General features: G+C 43.2%; 2 protein-coding genes across 2 annotated transcripts in view; both read right to left on the bottom strand.

The window, feature by feature from the left end:
• Positions 1 to 20,195, bottom strand: part of LOC114582336 (immunoglobulin superfamily member 1-like) — a 41,084-nt gene that overhangs the window by 11,372 nt on the left and 9,517 nt on the right. The window contains exons 6-8 of the mRNA XM_077918123.1: positions 19,230 to 19,520; positions 17,390 to 17,668; positions 15,098 to 15,390 (exon numbers count right to left, since the gene is read on the bottom strand). Of these exons, the coding sequence (XP_077774249.1) occupies positions 15,098 to 15,390; positions 17,390 to 17,668; positions 19,230 to 19,520 (863 nt within the window). The remainder of the gene's footprint in view (positions 1 to 15,097; positions 15,391 to 17,389; positions 17,669 to 19,229; positions 19,521 to 20,195) is intronic.
• Positions 2,028 to 12,092, bottom strand: LOC144325080 (T-cell-interacting, activating receptor on myeloid cells protein 1-like). The gene is made up of 5 exons (XM_077917068.1): positions 8,580 to 12,092; positions 7,852 to 7,884; positions 6,139 to 6,425; positions 4,193 to 4,468; positions 2,028 to 3,085 (listed from the first exon to the last, which is right to left on the bottom strand). The coding sequence occupies exons 1-5, from the start codon at positions 8,609 to 8,611 to the stop codon at positions 2,778 to 2,780; spliced, it is 936 nt and encodes a 311-aa protein (XP_077773194.1). The 5' UTR covers positions 8,612 to 12,092; the 3' UTR covers positions 2,028 to 2,777.

Below are 20,195 nucleotides of genomic sequence, written 5' to 3'. Positions count from 1 at the left end.
ATCCACCCAACAACTCAGCTTAGTAAAAAGAAAATTCATTAGGGCCTATTTATTTATTTATTTAAAAAACAATGTATTTATTTTTTAAAAAATTATTTATTTTAAAATATTGGCATAAAAGAACTCAAAGCAGCTCACAACAATAATACCTATATGGAATAAGAACTGGGTAAAATTTTAAACCAGAGATCATCAATTAGCTGTTACAGAAATACATGTTCTTACCTGCCTGCATAATTTTTGGCCGGCATTTCAAGGGACCCACTGAATCTCTATTGGCATTTCACAGGACTGGGCTGATGGCACTAAAGGCTCAGCTTCATATTGCTGTCAGGTGAGCCTTGCCAATTTTGGGGACGACCAGTGATGCCCATGCAGATGACCTCAGTGGTGAAGCTGGATATAAAGGTTCAGGTGGTCCTTAAGGTACCCAGGACCTTGTAGATGAACACAAGGACCTTGAACCCGGCTCAGTAGTAGATGGGGAGACAGTGCAGCTGTGTGTTTTTTTACAGTGGTGTTATATGTTGGCAGCTATGTAAGCAGCCTGGCCATTGCATTGCCCACCCGCTGGAGCTTCCCAATCAGCACCAAGGACAGCCACTCCTAGAGTACAGTATGTGGCAGTAAGCCTTGAGGTTATGAATGAATAGGCTACAGTGATCAGGCTATCTCTGTTCAGGAATGGTTATAGCTGGTGAACCAGGTGAACCAGGCAGAGGGCCTTCTCAGTAGTGGCACCTACCCTGTGGAACGCCCTCCCATCAGATGTCAAGGAAAGAAACAACTATCTGACTTTTAGAAGACATCTGAAGGCAGCCCTTTTTGGGAAAGTTTTTAATGTTTGATGCTTTTGTTGTGCTTTTAATATTCTGTTGGGAGTTGCCCAGAGTGGCTGGGGAAACCCAGCCAGGTGGGCTGAGTATAAGTAATATTTATTTATTTGTTGTTGTTGCTTAGTCATTTAGACATGTCCAACTCTTCGTGACCCCATGGACCAGAGCACGCCAGGCACTCCTGTCTTCCACTTCCATATATTTATTTATTTAGGCATACCCTAAAATTACAGAGGACACATGGCCTCTGGGTTAAATAAATACATTTTAAAATGCCTATTTTAACTGTTTTTAAAATTGAGAACGCTAAGGTTTATAGCTGTCCTCTGTGTAAATGGTGCTAGTAGCTGTTTCTGTTTTATGAAATTCTTGTTTTCTTGGTTTGCGGATTATTTATTATTTTGTTACTGCACAGTTGGGTGCCTCCCCATCTCTCTGCAAGAGTCCATGGGGTTCCAGGCACCCACCCAGGGTCTGTGGTCCTTTGGAGACTGTCATAGCTTTAAGAAATATGGTTTATTCACCTATTTACACCTTCAGTCTGCATGCAGGGAGTCCAGATCTTACAGCCTGGTCATTTCAAGAGGGGCTGATCCCCCATAGCAGTGCAGCCCTGCAGTCCAGGGCATCTCTCCCTGCCAGCCTTCCCAAGATGGATCCCAGACTTTCTTCCTTCTTATTTTCCCCAGCAACCTTTCTTTTCCTGTCACCTCAACCAGTTACCCTGGCAAACATTCCAAACCCAGTCTCTGTTCACACCTCAGGGCAAGGGGGAGGACAGTTCTCTTGCATTGTTCATGGATCTCAATGGCCCTGTATTGTTTCTTAATGGCCCTAGCTTGGCCAGGTCATTTTGCATCCGCTAGCCTCTGCAGCTTGTATTTCTCCCTTAACATCTCAAATAATCAAAATAAAACACAAAAAAACTGTCACAGTATTTTTGTCTATGTATCCAAAAGAGCAAGCAAACAAAGGTAAAATTCTCTCTCTCTCTCTCTCTCTCTCTCTCTCTCTCACACACACACACACACACACACACTAGAAATGTAAATGCTTAAAATTTTAGGAAACTCTACAATATTATATGTGTACTATAGAACATCAAAGACACCATTTTAATGTAGGATGCTTTAGAAATAAATGATAAATGAGTGAATGTTTGATTGTAATAATACTATGTTTGTTTGTTTGTTTGTTTGTTTGTATGTTTATAATAAAATATTAATATAAAACTAAACAAAGGCCATTGATACCCAAGCTTAGTTGGACATCACCCTGTGAGACTTTCAGGTCTTATATTAGTATTAGTATTCAATTTATATACCAATTTATATACCACCCTATACCTGGAGGTCTCAGGGCGGATCACAAAACAAAACCAGATTATAAAAGCACATAATATATCATCAAAATAAAGACAACAACCCAATGCCCCCTCCCCCCCCAAACCCCCCACATTTTAAAAGGGTATAGGACGTCAAACACGTCAGCCAAAGGCCTGGTTAAAAAGGAAAGTTTTTGCCTGGCACCTAAAGGTGTATAATGAAGGCGCCAGGTGAACTTCCCTGGGGAGAGCATTCCACAGATGGGGAGCCACTGCAGAGAAGGCTCTTTCTCGTGTTGCCACCATTTGGACCTCTTGAGGTGGAGGCACCTGAAGAAAGGCCTCAGAAAATGATCTCAGGGTCCAGGTAGGCTCATATGGAAAGAGGCTAAAAGCAATGAATTACAGTGGTACCTCAGGTTAAGAACAATTCGTTCTGGAGGTCCGTTCTTAACCTGAAACTGTTCCTAACCTGAGGTACCACTTTAGCTAATGGGACCTCCTGCTGCCACAGCACAATTTCTATTCTCATCCTGAAGCAAAGTTCATAAGCTGAGGTAGTATTTCTGGATTAGTGGAGCCTGTAACCTGAAGCATCTGTAACCCAAGGTACCACTTTATGGACACACCAAATAAGATACTATACCTGATACGAGAAGCTCCAGGGATGTACTCAGTTTTGAGACGAGGAAAGGTTTCCGTCCATAGATGCAGCTAAAATTCCCTTTGTGTTCCAGGCTGACATTACTAATGGAAAGTTCACCTGAGGGAAAAGGCATGGGCCCCTCCGCTTTTGAGCCTCCAGCCTTATAAAAATAAAACGAGGTGGCTCCATCTTTAGGTTGACACTGTATCTGCACACGTCCCCCCAGGGCAATTGAATCACTGGGTCTTTGGAAGATGTTGGGTCTGCTTAAGCTGAGATCTGCATGCAGAAGAAAAAGAGGTGTGAGGTGGCCCGCCATGGCGTGCTTGCAAAGAGTGGGAAGAGGCAGGTGTCTCCACCTTAGCATTCAACAGCAATGTGTGTGGACACAGGGACATAGGAAACTGCCTTACACAAAGTCAGATCATTGTCTACACTGGCCGGTCCTGGTTCTCCAAGGTTTCTCTCCCAGCCCTGCCTGAAGGTGCCAGTGATTCGAACTGAGACCTTCTGCTTTCTCAGTGAGCTTCAGCCTTTTGCCATAAACTCACAGATCATATATCCCATCTGCTGCCTGTAAGTGGAGCTGATTACATCCTTTCGTCCTTCCACAAGATTGCCTTTAAACCTCAGCTTCAACGGAGTGGTTTAGCAACCATTTCCTCTTCAGAGGGAGCTCTGGGTCTTGTAGCATCTTCTGAGACTTGCTGCAGTTCCTCAACTGCCTTCCCCTGAACCCCTGAGCATACTCCAGCCTCGGGCCTCCCAAATGAACATGTTGCTGGTACTGTATATGAAACTCATATTTGTCAGCTCTCAGCTTATGGCTAAATGTATTTCTTTGCTGCCTTCACTAATAATATTCATTCATTCATTCATTCATTCATACACTGCCCACCTGGCTGGGTTTCCCCAGCCACTCTGGGTGGCTCCCAACAGATTTAAAAGCACAATAAAACATCAAACATTAAAAACCTCCATTGACCCCCCAGAGAGATCTCTCATTGTATATACAGCCTCCTGATATTTTGCTACTAAACATTTGGAACATGCTGTAGCTAGAAGTAGGATAAAACGAAAAATTCAGACTGAGAGATGAGGTTAGGGACGAGCATTCAAAGATGCTTTCTTTTTCTTTTTTTTAAAAAAACATCTTTATTGAAAGTTCAAAAAGTACATAATTTTATGTGCCCTAGACATTGTGAGACGTAAATAAAAGAGAGAGAAAGAGAAAGAGAACCTGTGTAGAAGAGAAAAATAAAGGGGGGAGGAGAAAACCCCCCAAAACTGTATACTTTACAAGGGTGTTATTGTACCTTACCAGATCTGAACCTATTACAGTATTTGTAAGAACGATGCTTGATGCAAAGATGTTAGACTACTTACCTGTCAGCAGCAACAACAGAGAGCTGCTGGGCTCTGAGCTGATAAAGGGTTCTAAAGGACGGTGGTAGCTGCACTGGTAGTTCCCTCCATGCCTCGGCTCTGCCTTGCTGACAATGAAATTGTTTGCCATAGTCTGATGTGTCACCTGGGTATTAGCATTTTGGAAATAGAACTCCACATCCTCATGTGGGCTTTGGCAACAGATGGTGAAATTACTTCCCAGTGTGATCTGATCCATGGAACTGAAGGAGATATTAGGCTTTCCTAACGTTGGATCTGTGCAAAGACAAAGATTCTTGATGAATTCAGTCCTTGCAAAAGACAGTGCAGACACACTGACTTGAAACACACCTCCTGAATAGCTTTTGTACTTACCTGCCCCCCCCCATGCCCAGAATCCTTTTTTTAAAAAAATGGTTTTGCATTGGGTGCAAAACCAATTTGGCTCCCAAGTTCTCATGGGAGAATAATAATAATAACCCATCTGGCTGGGTTTCCCAGCCAGCTGACTCATGCAAGAGTGTGAGACCAAAATACAAGGCTCCCTTGGTCTGGTACTCTGGCACAAACCAGCTGATTCGCGCCAGAGCACCGGACCAAAACAATGGGACATGCTTGGATCCAACCAGAAGCCAGGATGGCTTCTGTAATTCCGGCATGTCCTGCTTAAATCGGGACGGTTCAGAGGTATGATATATGACTTAATTAGAAATGTCTCTAACCAGCATACAATAAGCTCAATACAATGATTTTTTTTAATAAAAAAAATGTGTTGATAACTATAAAATCAGAATTCAATGAAAATGCATGCTGGAATTAAATAAAGAGTCTACAGTAAGTGCCAGGAGTTGAATTAATGCACTCTATGCCCTTGGAGATTACTCAGAAACTTTAGTTGGTCCAAAATGCAGTGACCAGATTACTGGCTGGGGCTGCCTTTAGAACTCATATATCCTATGTTCTAAAACAGCAGCATTTTCTGCTGGTTCATTTCCAGACCTAAATTCAAGGTGCTCACATTTGTGTTCAAAGCCCTGAACAAGCCCTAAATAACTTAGGCACCAAACAGACCACCTTCTTCCCTACTGACTATCTCAGGTGTTAAGATGAGAAGAGGAGGCCCCTTGGCAGTTCTACCTCCCTTAGACTTTCAGGGTGGCAGTGGCTCAGGAAAGGGTATTCTCTGTGGCAGCCTATTTGTTGTGCCATTCTCTTCCCACAGAGGTGCACCTGGCTTCTTCATGATACAGTTTTCACCCTACTCTTTTGAAGGTATCTGTTTTAACTGTTTTTAATTCTGAATTTTAATTATTGTAACCTGCCTGGGACTTACTGGTGAAGGGTGAGTAATACAGTGGTACCTCTGGTTGCGAACGGGATCCGTTCACAACATGAAAAGAGCGCAACCCACAGCAGCGTGTCTGCACACGCGCAGGTTGCGATTTGGCGCTTCTGCGCATGCACGAGCGGTGAAACCCGGAAGTAACCCTTTCTGGTACTTCCGGGTCACTGCGGAACGTAACCTGAAAGAACATAACATGAAGCAAACGTAACATGAGGTATGACTGTACATCTAATCTAATCTAATCTAATAATGAAGCCAGTGCCGAATACCATAGCATTGTGGACACTGCTCCAAGTTAAAGGACAGTTCCTGGGTGTTATTTAGGATTAAAATCAGGCACACCTCCTATGGCTAACTTTACAATCCTAAAAAGTAACTTCTGTTTAATCCAGCTGGGTTTACTCTGAGGTTAGCAGCAAGTTCCAAGTTTTCATTTTGGGCAAGTGTTTGTGGGCTTAAAGCATTCAGTGTGAATCTCTGAAGGTGCATTCTAAGCATGTTAGCAGTCCAAAACATCTAGCCTGGACCAATGAACTATGCAACCTCTACCTTGCTCGGCCTCGCTGGGATGCTGAGCAAGATTTTGCTGCGGATGTCTTACCTATTATCATTAGCTTCACTTGTTCACTGTGATTTGACCGAAATAGGTTGTTGTAATAGTAACAGCTGTATAACCCTCCACGTTCACGGCTTACATTAGTGATGTGAAATGCAGCCATTCCTCTGGCTATTTGGGTGGCAATGGTTATGTCGTGGCTTATGTCGTGCCTCTCCAGAGAAAAATTCATGAATAAGTTCAAAGGACTCCAGCATTTGATGGTGGCATTTCCTCTCTCTAGGATTCCCAGGCTAGGTTCCAATGTGATATTGGGAGCGCAAAGGATCTCACTGGATTAACAAGGAAAGAAAAAGATAATAATAATAATAATAATAATAATAATAATAATAATAATAATAATAATAATAATAATAGAAGTAGAAGCAGAAGTAGATGGGAGGCCTATATGGTTGCCTTCAAGTTTGTGGTGGCCCCAGGCAAAGTGACTCAGAGGCATCCTTCTCTGTCATGGGACCCCCTCGGGCCTACCAGAGAGCGGCAGGCAAAGGACTCTGAGCAACGGAGGAGCTGAGTATAGCCACCATTTTAATTATCCACAATGATCCTCAGTGATCCTACATCAGGTGCATTGTGGGTAGGAATGGAAATATCTGTCAATTATGATTCTCTAAGTTTCTCATTTCTTCCAATCCTGAATTCAACTCTCCACATTTCTGCAGCAATTTTAAAATTTAGAAGGCAGCAGAAAATTTCTCCTCGTCTGCACTGATTTTGGCAACCCTCTCATTTATATTGTAGGAAACATCCCTCTAAGAGTGACTTCAGCTGTATTTTCCTTGAAGTGCCATTGCCTGTAACAGAACTTGCACACCATTTTCTTGAAAGTGAAGCACTTTGTGTTTTCAGTGTTCCTGAATGCGTAGTTTTGGAGCATACAGAATAGCTATGCCTTGGTGTTCTTCCTGTGTGCCTCTCCAGAGTGATCCTAGGAGTCAATCCTCATTGGCTGATTTACCTCCTTTCTCTCTGATTGGCTCCAATTAGAACAAAGAGTGTGAAGTATCCTTCTCCGTGGCTAAAAAGCTCCCCTTTCGTGCTGATTGGATGGCTCCAAGACACTAGAGACAAGGACCCTGCTGCAGAAACAGCAACCGTTCCTAAGCCCCCCACCCCAATTTCTTACCACTACAGCTCTTGTTAGCCCTGAGGAGAATCTCTATCACTCACTCATTCACTGTCTCACACACAGATGCAGAGAGCCCATTTAAAAGCTTCCCACAGATCAATTGGAAGGATCTCAAAAGAGAAGGCAGACAGGGACTGGAAGGTGTTTAAAAGATACTTGCAAAACTATATTGAAAAATCAGAACTCCTATTAGAATAAACAAGTTTCGTTTCAAATATTGGAATACTAAATAAGATGGATAACAATGTGTAATAGAAAAAGAAGTATGAAATTAGGTTAAAGGTGTGTGAAAGAAAGTAATAGAAGTGGAAAGAAATTGCAATTGAGTAGATTGGAAGTCTAACACAAAGGGTGAGGGGTGGTGGACGGTGATGGGAATTATCTGTGGGATTGAGTGTAGGTATGTTGTAGGTATGTTGTATGTATGTAGGTATGTTGTATGAAATGTATGTTTGTATGTGTATTTAAAAATAAATAAATAAATAAATAAATAAATAAAAGCTTCCCACAGATCAAAGTTACTGGAGTAACTTACATTCCTGCCACATTCAGCTTCAATGTAGTCTTACCTTTGAACACCTCCTCTTATGTCAGAAAGGAGCCTGGGAAGAGGAAAGAACCATACATTTAGTGAATGGAGATAGTGTAATTCTTCTCCCCTCCACCAACACAAATTAGCCCTCTCCCTGCTTTAGAAAAGAGATAGAGCACTTGTTTTGGATTCAGAAGGTCCCAGGTTAGTCCCCAGCTCTGGAAAGACTCTTGCCTGAAACGGCCAGTCAGTGTCAACAATGCTAAACTAGATGGTCCAGAGTTCTGACTCGGCGTAAGACAACTTCCTTCATACCCCTCAAGCTGCTATTTATTCACAGATGGAAGCCACCAATGGTGCCAATAAACCAGAAATTATGTTATTTCATGCCTAATTTTTTTACCTTGCCCCATGTTATAAGGCTTTCACCTATCAAACACACAATTAACTTTTTTATAAAAAAAACCACACACAGAATACATCTGACCATGTGAAGAGTACATGCTAAATAATCACAATTTTACTCCAATGTCCTGGGGAAGAAAATGGTGGCCGCCACCATCTGCTGAGATGGGGTTTGCCCCTTCCCTGTAGTAACACAGCTTTGAAAACAGGGGAAAGGCCTACTGGCAAGGCTAAACCCTATTACCACGAACCTTTTGCTGATTTTTGCCACCTCCCTTAAAAATCTCTATAACCTCTGCCCCCACCCCCGTCAACAACTGTGGAGGAATTTGTTTTTGTTTTGCCATATAAAAATCTCACCAAAAGAACACCATGGGGAGAACGGGTATCATGATGCAGAAATGTCGGGGTCTTTCAGCCAATTCTAGAGCTGCTGTCCCTCGCTCTGTTTAGCACAATGTTTTCTGTGAGGCCCCAGATTGCATCTGAAATGGCAGGAAGCTGACAGTGGCCACATTTGCTACCCCACCCTAGACCTTGAGCTTCTCAGAGTTTCCTTCAATCTAAACAATCTCCTGCAGCCATATTATCAGATTGCATGCAAATAAATCAAGCACAAAGCAGGGTTTTGAATTGCCATAGAATTGTTTTTATGGAAAACATACATAATAAAATTCACTTCTGGACTGGCTACCTTGGAAGGTGGTAGAATCTCCTCACTGGAGGTTTTAAACAGAGGTTGGGCCATCTTACTACTAGAATTAAGACCATTACTGGAGTCAAACAGGGATGCATTTTGGTGCCTTTGTTGTTTAAATTTTATATTAATGACATGGTTAAAGGACTGGAGGGTCTTAGTTTGCTCCTGTCACAATTCTCAACCAAAAACTCTCAGTCTTAATTTATGCTGATGACCTAGTACTTGTATCTAGAACCCAGGCGGGCCTGAGACGGCTGCTTGCGAAATTAAGTTCATATTGCACGAGGAATCCTTTATCTATAAATTACGATAAGACGCAGGTCATTGTATTTGGGAGGCACGCTAAAAAGCATGTTTGGCAGCTGAATGAACACATCATAAACCAGGTAAATATGTTTAAATATCTGGGGTTGGTTTATTCAGAAATGGCATCCTGGAATATACAGCTATCCAATATTAAATTGCAAGCCTTTAAATCAGCAAAAGCTATTTTGAAATTCATTGCTTGTAAAGGTGGAAATCTGGTTAACCCAGCTCTATCTGTGTATAACAGAGGTTGGGTGACCGTCTGTCAGGAATCGTCTGGTTGTGATTCCGGCGTTGCAGGGGGTTGAAAAAGATGACTCTTGGGGGTCCCCCCCCAACTATGATTCTATCACAGATTTGCCTATCTCTGGAGACAAGGCATCACATCTACTTACCCCATTGCCTTCTGTTTACAGCTCCAGAGGCAGGGAAGCATGGTATCATTTGCAACTTTCCTACTTCTCCTAGTGGAGACTATGGGAATGTGGCCCTTTGGATGGAAAAAAAATACCCACCCCTTTTCTAGGCCTCTGCATGATGATGATGATGATGATGATGATGATGATAAAGATCTTATCAGCATTATAACTCAAATGTATAGTTCCAACTTTTTAAATAAAATCTGGCTGATTTTCCAGTTTTGAATATGAAATCTTGTATCCAAAATGTGACCATTTTACCATGGAAGTCACATGCTTCAGGAATGTGTTGGTATCTCCTGCTCATGCGGGCAAATATAAAGTATGAGGGTATTCTTGCAGTTGCGATATCATTCTGTTAGTTATCAAATAAATAAAGATGGCTAACGGGCAGTAAATATGTGGGCACATGGGAAATAATCCGAGGAGCGGTCAATGCCAAAGGGAACAGCTTTGCAGAGAATGTTTAGAAGCAGATTCTTTTCCAGCTATAAACAGAAAGCAAGCAGCCTACCATGGCAAAACACTGCAAGTAATCTTGGTTCCTGCCATAAGAGATATTGATAGCAGATTCGGGGAACATTGCTTGCATAACAGGATGGTGTGGTGAGGAGAGTTGATAACATGTCCTGGTGATTGTGCTCAGGATATGAAGAACACGTATGTGTTGCCATTGGGTTGAGCAGACGTGTCGGCAGGTCTCTTCCACATCTGTACATTTTAAGCACTCTTATAATACTTTTAGCAGTCATGGGTTCCCCCAAAGAATGCCGAGAACTGTCATTTTTTTAAGGGCAATGTCCTCCCAAGCTTACAATTCCCTGCGCCATTAGCAAATGACAGCTCTCAGGACTAAAATGAGCTGGAACAGCATTTTAGTTTCTGACTGTTAAAGTGGTATAGGTAAAGGTAAAGAACCCCTGGACAGTTAAGTCCAGTCAAAGGCGACTATGGGGTGCAGTGCTCATCTCGCTTCAGGCCGAGGGAACCAGTGTTTGTCCACAGACAGCTTTTCTGGGTCGTGTGGTCAGCATAACTAAACCGCTTCTGGAGCAACAGAACACAATGATGGGAGCCAGAGTGCATGGAAACGCCATTTACCTTCCTGCCACAGCGGTACCTATTTATCTACTTGCACCGGTGTGCTTTTGAACTGCTACGTTGGCAGAAGGTGGGACAGAGCAATGGGAGCTCGCCCCATTGTGGGGATTTGAACCGCTGACCTTCTGATTGGCAAGACCAAGAGGCGTGGATACAAAAGATGCCTCCTTCCAGTGGAGGAGAGAATGTGTATGTCTGGGATTGTAGAGATGACTCTGAGCAAGTGAACACTTGGAAGACGGGGAAGCTTTATGCATGCCTGTCTCAACATTAACAGTGTATTCCAAAATCCTCTGGGAATTTCCTGTATTGCTGTTGAGTGTTTGTTTTTTTCAATTTATTTTATTAATTTTCCAAAAAAAATTAAAACAAACAAAAATACATCCTAGTTGTAATTAAACCAATCTTAATAACATTGTTAAGTGACTTCCTCAAATCCCCCGGTTGAATTTCATTGTATATCATTTTAACAGTTTTCCAAAATCAAATTTCTCAAAAAATTAACTTGATCACTTAACATCTTTCATTCTTTCTAATTTAGCTTTAAACATCTTAATTCCTATCCTTACATATTTAAATCCTAAGCCTATCTGATATTTGCAAGCTTTTCCAATTAAGTTATCTTAACATATTTAGCTAAGTAATCTTTAAATTTCATCCATTCTTCCTGGTATATGCTGTTGAGTGTTGATGAGCTGGAACAGCATTTTAGTTTATTTTGGAATTTATCAGATGTGCTTAAAAAGCATCTAATGAGAAGCACCCCGGGTTCCACCTAACATTGTGGGTGCCCAGCATGCGCATATGATGTCACACACAGTGGGAAGGCCCAATGGAGACCCCCACTGCAGCGTGTGATGCATTGAGTCGCCCGGTCAGGCTCCCATGGTAAAAAAATTGCGGGCACCCAGGGTGTCAGGGACTGGGCAGAAGAGGAATGGTGGAGACCGCCTCCCTCACCTGACCCTTCCAGAGAAGAAGAAGAAGATAGTTCAGAATTATAACAGGGGTTTGAGGGAGGTCACAGCTCAGAGGCAGATGAAGGGGAAAGCTGGGAAATAATGGGAGAGGAGGAGGAAGAGGAGGGCAACAGCTGATGGACACAGTGTCTTTAGCAAGCATTCCAGACCCCGCCTCCCAGAACCCAGTGAGCATTGAATTCCCCAGCTGATCGGTGGCAAAAGAGGACGCTCCTCTGCCATGCTTGCCCTTAAATGGGGCAAGCCACACCCCCTGAGCCAGCCGATTGGCTGGCCAGGGAATGACGTGGCAGAGTATTCCCCTGGTCGCACGGGGCTGGGAACCAGCCTCCATGCGAGTGTTGGGGGCTGGAAGCCCACAACAACAACAACACCTCCTCCTTAGGTCAGAAGTGGCTTTATCTGTTCCTGGCAACCTGCCATGGGGGTTGGTTCATCTGCCACCTGATACAGGGCCCCCTGGAGATGGCATCTATGGTGATGTCAAAGAGTTGGCGCAAGCATGTAATGGTACTACATTCTGTCCCTAGAACAGTGTGAGGGAAGGAAGCAGAGGAAGTAGTGCAGGTACAAAGGAACAGCAACAGCTGTGATTCCATAATGACTGCTCTCCCATCAACTGGAGGGCGCCCTTTGCGTGGCCGCGCACAGCACCCCAATCTCTGAGACAATGGCAGAAGTTCCTGGTCTGCCTCCCCACGTCACAGCCCTTTGAGGTTCCTGCCAAACCTCAGTTCTAATGAACCTATCTGTGGCGGGGGGCAGAGCTCTTCGCGTAGATAAAAGGGGTGGAGCCTACCCGAGAGCGCATAGTCAGCTCCAGAGCTTCACCCGCCCTACCCTCCCTTTCTTTTATGCTCTTTTATTACAGGTTAACTTCTTTTACAGGTATGCGGGTGCTTCTACGGTCTTAGGATGGTTGCTGTTAAGGGACCAGGAAGGAATTTCCCTGAATTGGCAGGTTTCACCTTCCCCGTAGCAAATGTCACAACTTTGGTGGTTTTAGGCCTTAGGTGGAATCCTTTAGTCTATCTTCCCTAAATGGGGGGAGGGGCATGATGCCTCTCCCCCCCCCCCTGCAGCGGCGACCCCAGGGTTCCCCGTTAAAGGGGCTGAGTCGGAGGGGAGCCACTGGCCATACACTGAAAGGTTGTCAGTGCACTCCCCAGTGTTGTGGTGAAATGGGGGTGGGCACTCTGTGTAAACAAATGTCTTCCAGAGCCAGCCCACTTCCCAGACAGACCTGATTACCCTGATGTGCCCCAAATCCCCGGCTGGGGACTGGGAGAGATACACGCCCAATGCCTAAGCCAAGGTCTTCCTACATGTGAAAGTTTAAATAAAATTGTGGCCAATTTAATCCCATAATTGTCCCACGTTGTCATGAGTCATTCATTTCTTCCGGGTGGCTCTTGGGTCGGGGGTCTCCACCTGGGCATGCAATGTGATGATAGAACTGGAAGATCACATCCTTCCTAAAAATGTGGAGGTAGGGTAGCCTAAGAATAACCCCTGCCTCCAGCAACACATGGGGAGGATTTCATGTACAGGAGCATGAAATTTACCAACATCCCCCACAGTCCTTCCAACCAGTCAGCCGCCATTTTGAAATCCCCACAGTGCTCTGCAATGTTGTTATGTCATGATGTAGCCTCATTCTGAGGGACGTTATGTGGAAAAGGCCCTACTGGTGGCCGTTTTATATCACCAAATATAACCCACAATTCAACAAAGAGACTATACTACCCACTGGTAAAAGGAAATCTTATCTTTATTATAATCTTCATGCACATTTTTTTCCATTAAAATGACAGAAAACTGCTAAAAGCAACAGAACAAGAAACACAGAATAAACACATTTCCATAAACAGTGACACCTGTCTTCTGCCTTGGCAATGTGACTGTTTAATTGAATGAAAAGAACACAAAGGTGTTCTTAGCATTAAGACGCAGGGCTGGTCAGTTTGAACCTAATGGATTATGAACCAGAAGTTTGACAACAACCTTTTGCTAGAAAGCATAAGTAGAAAAATCATTTCATTTCATGGTTTGAGCGCAGGGCCAAAGGGAGATGAAGTTCACTTCTTGGCATGTCTTACACAGAAACTCCTCTGGTATATCTAAGATTTACCAAAGTGGACCCCAAATGTCATACTTCTTGAGAAAAATCATCTTGTCATCAGGCTACATACAGTAGCAAAGCCGTGTTTGCTTTGCTTCTCAGCCAACAACTGCAACATCTCTAGGAATGTTGCACATCAAAATCAGGATGCAATTCTGCTGTAATTCAAAATGTATTTTGCTGAAAATATGAAGTGTGCCGACTTTGGTTCCTGGAACTGGTACTTTTAGTGGACTCTGTGGGAGAAAGCAGTAGAAATCTGAGGAAGACTAAGCTCATTGCCCTTGAGGAATCTCAGTGCCATGTTTGGACCTGGGCCATTGGTGGTAGCATTTTGAGTTTTCAAATAGATATCCTCTGCACAAAAAGAATGATGGAGTTGAGAATAATGGAGACCTAGGATATTGTACAACCAATTCATATGCTGTGCCACTGAACTGCATTCCTCTTGTCTTTTGGGATGCAATTGTTGGTAAAGGAAAAGGAAACATATCAGGAGATATTTATCATGTTCCCTCTGAAGTGCTGATTACTGAGAATGATACATGTAAGCAAAAGAAGAATCAGAACTCCTATGGCAAAGCGGATGATGTTGACTTGGGTGCAATTATAGGTATCTGCAATGAGATGAGAAATCAAGATCTGGATTACGAGGTGGCATGTTAAGGGTACATTGTTATTTTATTTTATTTAGCATAATTTGTATACTGCTTGATTGCAAAACAAAAAACAAAAAACCCCCACTAAACTCTCTAATTGGTTAACAAATATAATATACGCTGAGCAGTTTAATGTGCATAACAACCAACCATTATATATATTCACCAGGCTTCATGAAGAATGTGCATGTAATCTGTCCATGAAGAGGGAATTGAGCACATTTCTCAATCAATATATCTCCAACAGTCCTTGGGGAATGTGCATATAGTGTCTGAATTTTGTACACTCTCTGGTCATTATGGTAAGTCTCCAACAGACCTTGGGGAATCTGCATATGTCGACTGAATTTTGTATATTCTCTGGCCAATGTGCATAATTCCCCCAATAGGAGCTGTTTTCCCCAAGCATTAATCTTCCTGTTAGAAAAAACCTTTATCTGCTAAATTAACTCGTGTCAGCCTGATGTTAAAGGCCCATAAGAATGCCTCTCTCCACCATACTAAGCCTAATGTGACTGAGACTTGCATGTTTTGAAGCTTCCTGGAATTTTCAATTAAGCTTCAAAGACCTCCTAAACCAAAGCCTGATACGAAACCTGATATCAGGATCTCCAGGGAATCACTGGGTGCTGAAATCATAAAAGGCTCTTCTGTGCTTTCATAGATGCAGCTATAGTTGCCTTCATGCTCCCGTGTAAAACTGCTGATGGTAAATTCACCCACATAAAAGTGACCATTCATGAGCGTAGGATTTGTGTCTCCAGTCTTGTGAAGAGAGAAGTTCACATCTTCAGAATCAGATTCACACTTGATCTCGACCTGCCCTCCAAGTGCAACACATCCTTCATGTTGGATGGAAATGACAGGTGCGAACAATGGAAAATCTGTGCATAAAAGGAAACAGGAAGTGAGATGTCAACCGCCAAACAATTAGGTCCAGTTCTTGGCCATCAGGAGACGTTGTTCTCTTCTTATTCATATAATAGGTTTGTATGCTTCAATATAAATGTTTGGGGGCTAGCTTAAAATCCACAAAGATAGATAGATAGATGATAGATAGATAGATAGATAGATAGATAGATATAGATAGATAGATAGATAGATGATAGATAGATGATAGATAGATAGATAGATAGATAGATAGATAGATAGATGATAGATAGATAGATGATAGATAGATAGATAGATAGATAGATAGATAGATAGATAGATAGATAGATAGATATAACAACAGCATGTTCTCATCACAGAGTATAGATTTAAATGAAGAAGAGCAAAGGAGAATAAAGAGGTCTTTGGTGCTAAAAACACAGCAAGCAATTCTGAAGTGAGAATTCCATATGTTCCATATGTTTGACACCACAGGTTCCACTAATGCCAACTGGGCATCCAATCCAATCTGAAATACAGGACCACAACTCCATGTGCGCATATGATTAAATTGTCATTGAGTGGCAGCACAATCTAGTCCTTTGGAACCATGACTGGAAAGACATAACACATTTTTCTGTGTATAAGACGACCTTTTCTCTGAATTCTTTTGTGATAAATTGAGGGTCGTCTTATACACAGGTTAATAAGCTAAGTAACTGAGGGCTGGTGCTGCGGCGGTAGCAGGGATATGTCAGCAAGGAGGCTGCTTACCCACTCTTCCCAGCTTTGGAAGAGTATTTGGTGAGTGCCAGTATGCGGTGTATTATGGCACCAGTTCCATCAACCAGAGCAGAGGATTGTCGAAAAGTTGCTCAACAGCTCAGCAAACTTACAAAAGAAGCTCAACAACTGTGGAGGCCTCCCAAAAATAGGGGTTGGCTTATACATGGGGTCGTGTTATACACAGGAAAATATGGTATGTTTAACAGACAAAACTATTTTTCAGTGTAAGGTTAGTTAATAATAAATAATAATAATAATAATAATAATAATAATAATAATAATAATAATAATAATAATTTATTATTTATACTCGACCCATCTGGCTGGGTTTCCCCAGCCACTCCAACCGAATATTAAAAACAATACAGCATCAAACATTAAAAACTTTGCTAAACAGGGCCACCTTCACATGTATTTTAAAAGTAAAATAGTTGCTTATTGCCTTGACATCTGCTGGGAGGGCGCTCCACAGGGCAGGCGCCACTACCAAGAAGGCCCTCTGCCTGGTTCCTTGTAGCTTCACTTCTCGCAGCGAGGGAACCACCAGAAGGCCGTAGGCGCTGGAGGTGGAGACACTCCTTCAGGTATACAGGGCTTTAAAGGTCAGCACCAACACTTTGAATTGTGCTTGGAAACGTACTGGGAGCCAATGCAGATCTCTCAGGACCGGTATTATATGGACCTGGCGGCCACTCCCAGTCACCAGTCTAGCTGCCACATTCTGAATTAATTGCAGTTTCCGAGTCACTTTCCAAGGTAGCCCCACACAGAGCGCATTGCAGTAGTCCAAGCGGGAGATAACTAGAGCATGCACCACTCTGGCGAGACAGTCCGCAGGAAGGTAGGGTCTTAGCCTGTGTACCAGATGGAGCTGGTAGACAGCCGCCCTGGACACAGAATTAACCTGCGTCTCCATGGACAGCTGCGAGTCCAAAATGACTCCCAGGCTGCACACCTGGTCCTTAGTTCCTATGAGGTCTGCCTGTCAGCAAAAAAGGACTTACTTCTCAGTAAATGTGCATGGGATTGTACTGGCAGACTTTGAGGCGGTTGTTGCTGGTACTTCTCTCCTGTTTCAGCCCTTTCTCACCCTCTCCATGACTTCTGCTTAACATGAAGAACAGCTCACATTCTCCCCTGGTAGACTGTTTATCACATGTAACTAAACCCAGGTAATGTTGACTTTCCCCCAGAGATAGCATAACATGAGAAAACTCTTTATGTTACCTAAGATCAGCAGTTTCACTATTTCACTAGAGACTGAAAAGACTTCTGATATACTGCTGCATTTGCAGCTGTATCCTACTGCATCATCTCTGCTCAGGTTGCTGATGATAAGGTGAGCGCCATCCACATTGTTCTTCAACAGCTGTGGTACAAAATTCTCTCTATGCCTATAAAATTTGAATCGGACACCTTGGCCTTGGCAATTGAGGGTCACATTTCCCCCCAGAGGAAGTGGCCCTCTAGGACTCAGGGAGATGGTGGGTCTGGCTAGGTCTGGATCTGCAATTGAGAAAAGGTTGCGAGTGAGATGCTGGAGCTGCAACTAGCCTTTTCCCAAACAGATGTTAGTTTGTGAAGTAGCAGAGATAACAGATCACACATCATCTCAAATAATCCACCATTAACATATATGAAGTTTTTCCATCTGATTCACCTTAACTCTACTGAGATTTTTGTCCCCATTTCCTTGTATACAGGATCCAGCCTCAGGACCCCCAAATTACCTGTGTGTACACTGGAACTTGGGGGATGTGAGTGGCGCTACAGGTTAAACCACAGAGCCTAGGACTTGCCGATCAGAAGGTCGGCAGTTCGAATCCACGCAACGGGGTGAGCTCCCGTTGCTCAGTCCCTGCTCCTGCCAACCTAGCAGTTCGAAAGCACGTCAAAGTGCAAGTAGATAAATAGGTACCACTCTGGTGGGAAGGTAAACGGCATTTCCGTGCGCTGCTCTGGTTCACCAGAAGCAGCTTAGTTATGCTGGCCACATGACCGAGAAGCTGTACGCCGGCTCCCTCGGCCAATAAAGCGATATGAGTGCCCCATTAGGTCACGACTGGACCTAATGGTCAGGGGTCCGTTTACCTTTACCTTTACCTTGCACTGCAACTTAGCCTAGGGTTTTGCCAAAGATGCCTCAAGTTCAAGACTTTGGAAATCTTTTTAATAGTAGTAGTAGTGGTAACAACAACAACAATTTGGATTGCTGACCCACCCTTCATTTTAAGATCCAGGGCAAGTTACAACAATATTACGCGTGTGTGTGTAAACAATGAGGGTTTTTTGTTTTAAAATGAATACCTCATTGTGCTCCCAAATGCTTTCCCCACTGGAGAACCTCCACTATTAGAGACAGTATATCTTGGAGAACCAGTGGTGAGAGCTGCTGCTGCTGCTGCTGCTGCTGCTGCACTCAGCTCCTTCTTTTGGGCTTCCCACAGTCATCTGGTGGCAACTATGAGAACAGGTCGCTGCACTAGATGGGCCACTGGCCTGATCCAGCCGGGCTTTTCAGGGTATTCAAGCTGTTGTGTTGCAAACTTCCTGTTAGATTTTATGTTATATTTATATTACTGTTTCAGATGTGTTGTAAGTTGCCTGGAGACCTTCAAGTAACAAGTGACAAAGTAGTAGTAGTGGTGGTGGTAATAAAATAAATAATAATAATTTCTAATGTTCTCATATACCCTCAAGTAAAGAATTCCCATGGTTCTATAGCTGCCCTGTACAAATAGCCTCACCACAGTTTGCCACAACTAACTCTTCCTCTTTGGCAATCACTCATAGCTGAGTAAGATTGTCTTCCATAAACACAGTTTTAACAAGGAGTCCGTAAGTGACTGTGGAGGCCAATTCTGGATCCACACGTCCTTCCACAGTGGGGACGTTGGTTTCCAGATGGGAGCTGATCACGATGTGGATTTGCCAAGCATACCTTCCTCTCCCACCCAGCAGTCATAGCTGCAGTTAAAATTCAATTAATTTTAAAAAAGAAACCAACCAAAGATGAATGGGACTTTGGGTTGGGAAGCAGATGCATGCAAAACCAGATTTTTTTTACCTGTTAGCTGTAACTCCATCTCATCGCTGGGTTCTGAGATGGCAAAGCAATCTGGCAGGGCGCTGTATGTGCAGCTGTAAAAACCCGAGTGCTCCCAGCTTGCGTTGCTGATGGAGAACTTGGCAACAGTTCCATTTTTTTGGATGAGCTGAACAGGCTTCGCAACTCCATACTTTTGAAAATAGAACCTGACAGCAGTGCCATTGCTTCTGCAATCAATCGTCACATTACTTCCTAGGGTGACCTCTTCATCGTGGCTCAGGCTGATGCTTGGTTTGGGTAAGCTGTGATCTAGGTAATAATAATAATAATAATAATAATAATAATAATAATAATGATAATAAATTTTATTTATACCCCACCCTCACCAGCCAAGGCCGGGCTCAGGGCGGCTAACAACCAATAATAAAAACGAGTTGAATGAATACAACTTAAAAACAAGATTAAAATGCAACATTAAGTGAGGAGATTATACCCCACCCATCTGACCAAGGATCCACAAAGGAGTGCACTCATCTTTCAAGAAAAAAAGTCAATTCTTCTACCCGTAAAACTGCTTGGATGACAAAGGAGGAGAAATGGCTGGCATATTATTCACATTGTTACATGACACCAGCAATTGTTACATGACACCATGACACCAGCAATTGCCAACAGAGTCTTCTCTGGGCACACTAAAGATTGAGTGTTACATCTGAGCAGTTTCTCTTAAAGCTGTGAGAGAAGTTTTGGCAGTCGATGGTGCATTTAGCCTTAACTAAGCAGCCATCTGGGACGCGGGTTGGGCTGTGGTCTAAACCACAGAGCCTAGGGCTTGCCGATCAGCAGGTGAGCTCCCGTTGCTCGGTCCCAGCTCCTGCCAACCTAGCAGTCCGAAAGCACGCCAAAGTGCAAGTAAATAAATAGGTGCCACTCTGGTGGGAAGGTAAACGGTGTTTCCATGTGCTGCTCTGGTTCGCCAGAAGC

This window comes from Podarcis muralis, chromosome 13, assembly GCF_964188315.1.
Source record: "Podarcis muralis chromosome 13, rPodMur119.hap1.1, whole genome shotgun sequence".
NCBI lineage: Eukaryota > Metazoa > Chordata > Lepidosauria > Squamata > Lacertidae > Podarcis > Podarcis muralis.
The sequence above is the reverse complement of the archived record's forward strand: the minus strand, read 5'-3'. Positions and strand labels throughout refer to the sequence as shown.

Coding starts and splice junctions, on each gene's coding strand:
- LOC144325080 (XM_077917068.1), bottom strand. CDS start 8,611: ATGATACCCGTTCTCCCCATGGTGTTCTTTTG. Junction 7,885..8,579: donor CTCCCCATGGTGTTCTTTTG/GTGAGATTTTTA, acceptor TCCTCTTCCCAG/GCTCCTTTCTGACATAAGAG. Junction 4,469..6,138: donor AGTGAAGCTAATGATAATAG/GTAAGACATCCG, acceptor GTCTTTGCACAG/ATCCAACGTTAGGAAAGCCT.